Raw genomic sequence first — 7,792 nt, 5'->3', positions numbered from 1 at the left:
GAGGGGCAGATCAGGAATAGACAAAGCAGCAACTGCAATTTGTCCATAGCAGCTACAAAGTGTTCAGCTGAACAGGAAACAGCAAAAAATGATTCTGTTGTTCTCCTATGCAAACACTAGAAAAAACACACAGCAAAACCATACATTTTATCGACATGTTCCTGAGGAGTCAACAATGTCCCCTCTTGCAAGATGTACAATAATGACTGTGCAGTGAGATGAAAAAGAGGACAGGTATATAAATGGGATATAGTAACTCACATCTAGCTAGAAAAGTAGGAAACTAGATGTAAGGGTGTTAGCTAAGGGCCACATTGCAAAAAAAAAAAAATATGTGAGCTGGGAGAATGCAGTCCACAAACTGCTGGTAAGTAACAACTGTTGGAATCTGCAGCAGCCCAAGCTTCTGTAACACCGGAGCAAGGGAATCAAGTGTCCATCAACTCTGCAGCAGCCCAGGCTTCTGTAACACCGGAGCAAGGGAATCAAGTGTCCATCAACTTTCTTTTCTAACCAGATGTTCTTGTAGCCAACACAGCTACCATTTGAAGGCCTTTATTTTCAGTCGTCACCCTGCTTTGATTCCAGTCCACACATAGGTTTAGAAACAACTATTTAAACTAACCTGAAAATCAGTACCTTAGCTGTCATTATCCATTTCGAGTGAAAATGGGTGGTAGTTATTACATTCATTGCAATAATAGAAATGAACCTGGAGAGCATACAGCGTAAGAGCTGTCATTCAGAAAGGTTTGTCCTAGTGCCACTCACAGATAACACCTATTATTTCCTAGCAATGTTGCATATTTTAATAACATGGTAAAAATAGTTTATTCTTCAGTCCTTTTTGGCCTGAAACGTATGAACAATGCAAGAAAGTGATTGTGCTTGAAACTATCTTTATTTACACAAAAGCGTACTGGTATGTGATATTTAAAGCTAACTCTTCAAATCCCATTTCCTATGTAAACTCCACACTCGATATAGTAGAAACCTTCATTTCTAAGTGCTTTATGTTGTTAATGCAGAGTGCAAAGGTGAAGAAAATTATACTCTGGTTCTTGCTTTTAGTTGTAACATTCTAGCACTCTCTATTTTAGCTTTTATCTCATGCGGTTTCTCAAAAAATCTCACGAAGGCTGGCTCATTTAATAAGGATGCCAAAATCTGTTCAAAGGCAAAAGACCACTCGTGGTCTCCTCTTGAGCTCTGAGCTCTGCTGCCTTCAGCCTGCCCAGAGCTGCTTTCCTCCTGCCCTTTGCTTGGGGCTTCATTGGGCACCTCTGTAACAGCACCTGGACTTTTGAGTGGCGACGCTGGGCTCTGCAGTCTTCTGCCAACTTCCTCCATTTTCAGTAAGAGGCTGGTCACCACTGCTATAGCCCTGTAGAGCAGCTCCTCCTCGGGGTCCCCGTGGAATAGATTGTACAGGGTTTTTGAGAACTGGATGAACTGCGACTGCAGAGAGAGAGAGAGAGAGGAAACTATTCAGAAATCAGCAACCCAACTCTCCTGCTTCACTGCTTTCAACCCCAGAATGCTGCCCCTAGGTGTCTAATATAACAACAGCTCTGATGATGACAGAGACCTGGACTAGCCTTGATAAACTGAGGTACGTCTGAAAGTTCCTTTCTATTTGAACTTGCACTAGTTTAAAAAATACAATCTAATGGTTAATTTGAAGGTCTGAAATTTAACGGATACCAAGAGTCTTTTGGAAAACTACTAACAAAACTTAAAAAACAAACAGCAAACAAAAACTGACTTGTGAAAGATTAAGACATAGGCAGTTTTACCTGATTCATCCTTGGCAGATCCTTAATATTTTCTTCCTTTTTAAGAAGTTCATCTTGCCACTGCTTCAGATATGCCTGAATATCAACCTTCCCCTTCCCTACTTGACCAAAAATGCAAAAAAGAGCAAACATGAGCTAAGACCTCCCCCTGAGGGATGACGAGCAAATAAGCAAAAGAAGCGGTGCCCTCAGGGCCATTCAAAAATACAGTTAAAGAAGTGGGTATTACATTAGCATTATGCTTAAGATTTCACAAGACAGCAAGATATTAATTATTATACTTTCTCAACATACACTCTCTCAGCTCCTCTCCCCCTCAAAACACATGGTTACCAACTGTCTCCAGGATTCTTTACCTTTTTCTGGGCTGCTCTTCAGAGCATCACTTTCAAGATTATCCACAGTAGATGAAACTGCAGTTTAGGAGGAGAAAAATAATGTGTTATTTATTTGAGAAAGGAAGAGCAAATCATAGAATCATAAAGGTTGGAAGGGACTTCTAGAGCTCATTTAATTCAATCCCCCTGCAGATGCAGGGTCACTTATTTCTATCAGAAATTTCTTGATTAAGAAGCAGGACCCTCCTGGATCCCTGGATCCAGGCCAAGAATAAACTGCATGGTTGGATCTGTACACTTCAAACTGTACAATTGTACAACAATAGCAACGAACATCATGAGCCACAGTGAGGCTGGAGATCTCAAAAGACACTGAAACCACATAAATCATCAAGCAGATGATCCTGATAATGCTCGTGGCTGTATGTTGAATTGTAAGTGAGAACATACTCATATTACATGAGTATGTTATATAATTTATAAAAAAAAATTAAAAGGATTTGCCCACCAAGCAAGTAAAAAGGCACAGCTTTCCAAAAAGAATACTTGACCAACTCCATAAATATAATTATGAACCAGGCTATCAAAATCCTTAAAGCAGGAAATATGTCTTGAATTTGCCTTGAATGCAAAAAGAAAATAACCAGCACTTCAACAAAGAAAGCATGGCAACAGAATAGTTGTCAGCTATGATGAAAAATACTGGCCAAATATACCACCCTATTTCCTCATAAATGCTTGTGGCTTTTGAATTCTATCATCAGACATGAGCAATTCAGGGCAAGGACTGTTGTTCTTTGTAACGTGGTATTGAAATGACCTGCTATTGAGGCTTGCTACCATATACAGTTTATATGCTTATAAATAACAATTAAACCACATATTGCTAAAGAAGAAATGCTTTAAAAAAGAATGCCTATCCACAAAGAAATTCTGCGCTACGGTGTTTGAAAATATACCTATCTAGAGAAGATCTTCACATAGCATTCATGTCAACAGTGACACGATTTGCTGGAAGAGCTGATTTTGAAACAGTTTTTGAAGGCTTTCAGAAGAGTTCCCCATCTTTCAGCATACAATAATTAAGAGAAACCTTCTGATGTGTGCATAATCAAACATTCTGGAGCTTACCACTGAGCTGGCTGAAGTGGATCAGTTCTTCTTTTGAAAGATCACCACCTTTAGAAGGGCTTAGAGATTCTACTTCAGTAAAAGCTGCAATAAATAAATTAATAAATTGCTTTCAGGGCTTAGTACAGACAAAAGCTTGTACAGACTTACTGTCCCTATGAACAAATCAGAAATGGTGTTTGAGCAGATTAAGTTCCCAAAGTGTACATTACTCAAGAAAAAATACACATCTGTATTACAGCTATGGGATAGTACTGTAACCAGGGACAATGACAACATGAAGAAAGGTTAAAAAAAAAAAAAAATCACACAAAGATTTTAAAAGACAGAAATAGCCCTCCGTAAACACCAGCGTTTTTCACTTACCTGGAGGGATATGTAACTTAAAAAGCAGCTTGAGTTTCTCAGTGAAACTTCCATTATACATGGTATCTGTTACAGGAGAGAGGCAAGACAGTCTGATCAGCTGGACCAAACTCTAAAACACCCTGTTAACCTAAACAATTGCAACTGGATATATGTCTTATCTTACTCTGCATACAATTAGAGATGAAGGATAAGGGTGGCAATACCCCTGCAGCTGAACCTGGGGTTTGTCTACACTGCTTTACAACATTTCATCATACTATCCTATTCCTAAGTATGTCTGAACATCTAGAGAAACACAAAAGCATGGCTTTTTAACAGACCGTAACATATCTTCTGGGGTGAGCTAAAACCTCGGTTACAGAAGAAAGTACAGCCAGAGCATAGAATAATGCCTACCACTCACTAAAATGAAGCCACAGGAACAAATAAATATATCACTAATGTCTTCTCAGTGTTTTCCTTCACATTTTTGTTTCCTGCACAATAGCACTTTGAAAATAAGATGTGAGAGACACAGCAGTAAATCTAGACAACCTTCAGCTTCCCAGAGATATCAGACCTTGGTTATCTTGCATGATCTGCATATGAGGTAGTGACAGTGTGAGGAAGAATTTATCATCAACCACAAAAGTTTGGGCAATATGGTTGCACTATTTCCCAACTTTCTGACATTTTGATAGTAAATTCATTTAAAAATATAATCTCAGAGGGATTCGCAGAATCTACCTTTCAGAAGAATTACTGATTTATAAAGCCTGATGTTAGTCATTTCACTGTCAAATATAGACAAGCAAATCAACAAGGGTACAGTTCTCCCATTAAAAGCTCTTATCATCCACCTAAAGAATGTAATGCCTACGCTCAAACTTAATATAATCTGAGCACCTGAGCTACCATTTAATCTTTGCATTTAATGCTATGCAATAAAGACAACACTGTTTCAACCCTAAATTAAGAGGCTAGCCTCCTTAAGTTCCTTAGATATAGCACTGAAGAAGATACAAGATGCATTTCCAGGACTCCATCCAGGACAGAGTTCCCTTGTCAAGCTGCTAAACAAGCACTGTTTTCATACCAAGAACACAGGCAAATTGTTTGAAATTTATAAGGCAGTCGGAGTTCTCATCCATAAGTCTGAATATCCACACTGCAAGTGAGTCTCTGTTTGCACAATGTGACCATGGACTCAGGAGATGACAGAGAACCCTGAATTGCTGGCAATCAATCCGATACTGGTCCAGATATGGCAGACTGGCATCATGGTGTTGCAAGGCAGGACTGTTTACATTCCAATAACAGGAAAGAAAGTGCTCCTTCTGTAAAGGAAAAGCAAAATGATAGATGATATGACAATTATCTCCTGGGATGAAAGATGTGAGATGTTAATTATGCCACTTGATTTAAAGTTGACAGGCAAAACATACTTGTTGAATTTAGCTTGGAATTGTTAAAATTATTATACCCCAATACTACAGTCTGACATTAGATGGGTGTTTGATAAATCAGGAAAACAGCACATTACCTTGAATAATTCATAAAGCTCTTCAAGGTCACTAGGACTGAATTTTACATCCTGGGACACAACACGCAGCTGAAGCAAAAGGAAGAGAAAATTAACTAAATGATGAGTCGTCCCATCTTTGGGATAAGCCTGTAGAATAAAGTTCTGGACGACTTACTATTACATTAAAAGATGAAGTTTTGGCATGTTACAATTAGAAGAAGAGAACTTCTCTTTTTAAAAGCAATCAGAAGATGATGGGCTGGAAAAAACAATTTCTCATAGAAAAGGAAGCTTAATGCAATTCACATTATTTGCATATACTGAGCCTACACTGACACAAAAGAGACAAAATCTGAGTGTCAAATATTTACAACAATGCAACATATAGCTTCTTTTATAAAACACAAATGCACATTCAGCCCTTACCAGTGAAAGTGAACTCTCATTTCTTTAATGAAAAAAAAGAAAACAATAACTTTGAAGATCAAATTTAGCTACAAAACCAGGATCCATCTTCACAGCAGATACATTTTATAAAACAAAATAGAAGAGCATTTAGTATTATTTGCTACAAGCCACATTTAGTAAAGAATGAAGCACAGCTTTTTAAGTGTGTCATTATTATCACCAGTTATTGGAACTGAGCCACAGAACAAAACAGGCAAACAAAGGAAGGTTCTTGCAACCTTTGCCTTCATTTAGGAGTTTGAACTTTAGGATGATGGCAGCTACAGAGTCAATACTCCACATATATATTACAGGACACTTATGCATACTACAGACAGAAGAAACAAGCTTTGTTAAACTGCAGTAAAATAATCTCTTCAGTGACATTTATGGTCACTCCCTACAGCAAAATTTTTCTTATTGTAGCACTACTGACATTTTACAGGGCTTTATGTCTCTAAGAGAAATGCATTAATAATTTCACCATAGTTAAAAAAAAATATATACGTCGGTCTTTTCCAATTAATGCAGAGTGCCAAGAGAGATACTAGACTTTAGAAGCTCTCTGTGATGTTACTTGTAACAAGAGCAGAAGGTCATGCTGTGATTTACAGACTGAAAACATCATAGGCCTCATTTTAGACAGCCTGCAGATGAGAACAATTGCAACCTATAAAATGATTTACTTGGCCTTAGAAAATGCAGTTCATTTCTGAATTTTCTAAAAGGGGAGAAATTTTTATCGGAAGAAAGGGTTGAGCTCTCTTAAGACACTCACCACATTATGCTTGGTTGTAGCTTCTAGTGTCTGGATAACATAAAGCCTGTTCCTGCTGCGCATGCTCTCAACATCCTCGTATCGAATATCGCCGTATCTCTACGGGGAGAAGTACAGATTTGTGAAATCAACTGCCGCTAGACACAGTGAAGCAGATATGTCTAGCTTGCTTGCATTGCCCTAAACAGTGCTATTCTTAAAAGTAGTTTACTGTAGTGGTGAAAACAAAGGAAGGGACCTTACACTGTGTTGCCTCTCTACCCAACTGCAATTGGTTTTCCTCAGTGGCTTTGAAAAGGAAATCAGCTTCATGAGTAAGCCAGAGGGGGTTATTTTTGCATATTGGAACGTTATACTCTAAGAGAATTATCCTGGATATTAGGATATTTTCAGACTGAAAGTAGATGAACACTACAACAGGCTAAAGTTGTTGCAAGTTCTCTTTCTTGCAAAGTTTTAAGAAGTTAGCAAATTTTCCAGTGATGATGTAGGTGCACACTGGGCAAAGAGTAGGACTACATGACCCTGGAATTCTTCTCCAGAATTTCTATGTTTCTATGAAAGAAGCATACTTCAGGAGTATACTTTAGTCCTGGAAAAATAAAAAGGGAAGCAAAGCAGAAACTGCACTTCTGAATCATAATTCTTCCTCTGGTCTGGGCATTGATATTGTGCAATGGCCTCAGCAAGAATCGAAAACAAGAAGTATAATCTAAGCATGAATTAGCAGAGTAAATTAAAAGCAACATGTTCTTCCATTCAGTAGTTAAACATGTTCCTCTTCATATCAGATTAGACTGTAAAAGAATGAATCATACATTTGTGCCTGGAACATATACCCATAAGTGGAACATAATTTTAAAATTTGAGTCCATATCTTTTCATTTGATCTCATTTATCTTCCTAAGAGCCATGTGATGCAACAGTATCACACAGAATATCTCTGTTCACTTATTCACGATTAGTAGCTAGACCTATCTGTGCGATGACAACTCCTTTGCAGCAATACTCACATTTTGAAATTTATTTTCATTCCACAGTGATAGGAAGAGAAAACTTATTGCTACAACAGAATTATGTTGAAATGAACTGTCTGGTCAAAATGGGAAATGACAAATTGACTCTTACTTTGTATCAACAGTTCTCAAACAAGAGGTTGTGACACTTACAAGCCTTACAGAAATTCATTCACTGAAGACAAAATTTGCAGCCAGAAGAGGGGCCACAAGACAGAAATGGGGATACAGGACTAAGAACAGGACTTGCCAAATTGGAAGTGAGAAATTCAGGTTCAAGGTTCTGTCCAACTCAATGTTTAAAAAACAAACCAAATTACAGGCTACTTTCCTGGGCCAACAACCTGCCTGCAAAGGCAGAACCAAAGGGGCAATTTATTTTGCATTCTCTGGTCTTTTAGTAATGATTCCAT

The 7,792-nt window shown here is 38.0% G+C and overlaps 1 protein-coding gene across 1 annotated transcript in view; it reads right to left on the bottom strand.

Moving 5' to 3' along the window:
* Positions 1 to 592: 592 nt before the first annotated feature.
* TBC1D8B (TBC1 domain family member 8B) overlaps positions 593 to 7,792 on the bottom strand; it is a 31,321-nt gene continuing 24,121 nt past the window's right edge. The window contains exons 14-21 of the mRNA XM_088527435.1: positions 6,364 to 6,462; positions 5,157 to 5,225; positions 4,710 to 4,950; positions 3,632 to 3,697; positions 3,266 to 3,349; positions 2,153 to 2,209; positions 1,797 to 1,894; positions 593 to 1,458 (exon numbers count right to left, since the gene is read on the bottom strand). Coding sequence (XP_088383561.1) covers positions 1,048 to 1,458; positions 1,797 to 1,894; positions 2,153 to 2,209; positions 3,266 to 3,349; positions 3,632 to 3,697; positions 4,710 to 4,950; positions 5,157 to 5,225; positions 6,364 to 6,462 — 1,125 coding nt within the window. The 3' untranslated portion in view covers positions 593 to 1,047. The remainder of the gene's footprint in view (positions 1,459 to 1,796; positions 1,895 to 2,152; positions 2,210 to 3,265; positions 3,350 to 3,631; positions 3,698 to 4,709; positions 4,951 to 5,156; positions 5,226 to 6,363; positions 6,463 to 7,792) is intronic.

This window comes from Tinamus guttatus, unplaced genomic scaffold (assembly GCF_059628265.1).
Source record: "Tinamus guttatus ecotype Peru unplaced genomic scaffold, ASM5962826v1 Tinamus_guttatus_pri_ptg000287l, whole genome shotgun sequence".
Taxonomy (NCBI): Eukaryota; Metazoa; Chordata; class Aves; order Tinamiformes; family Tinamidae; genus Tinamus; species Tinamus guttatus.
Note: the sequence above shows the minus strand (reverse complement) of the source record. Positions and strands in the feature narration are given on the sequence as shown.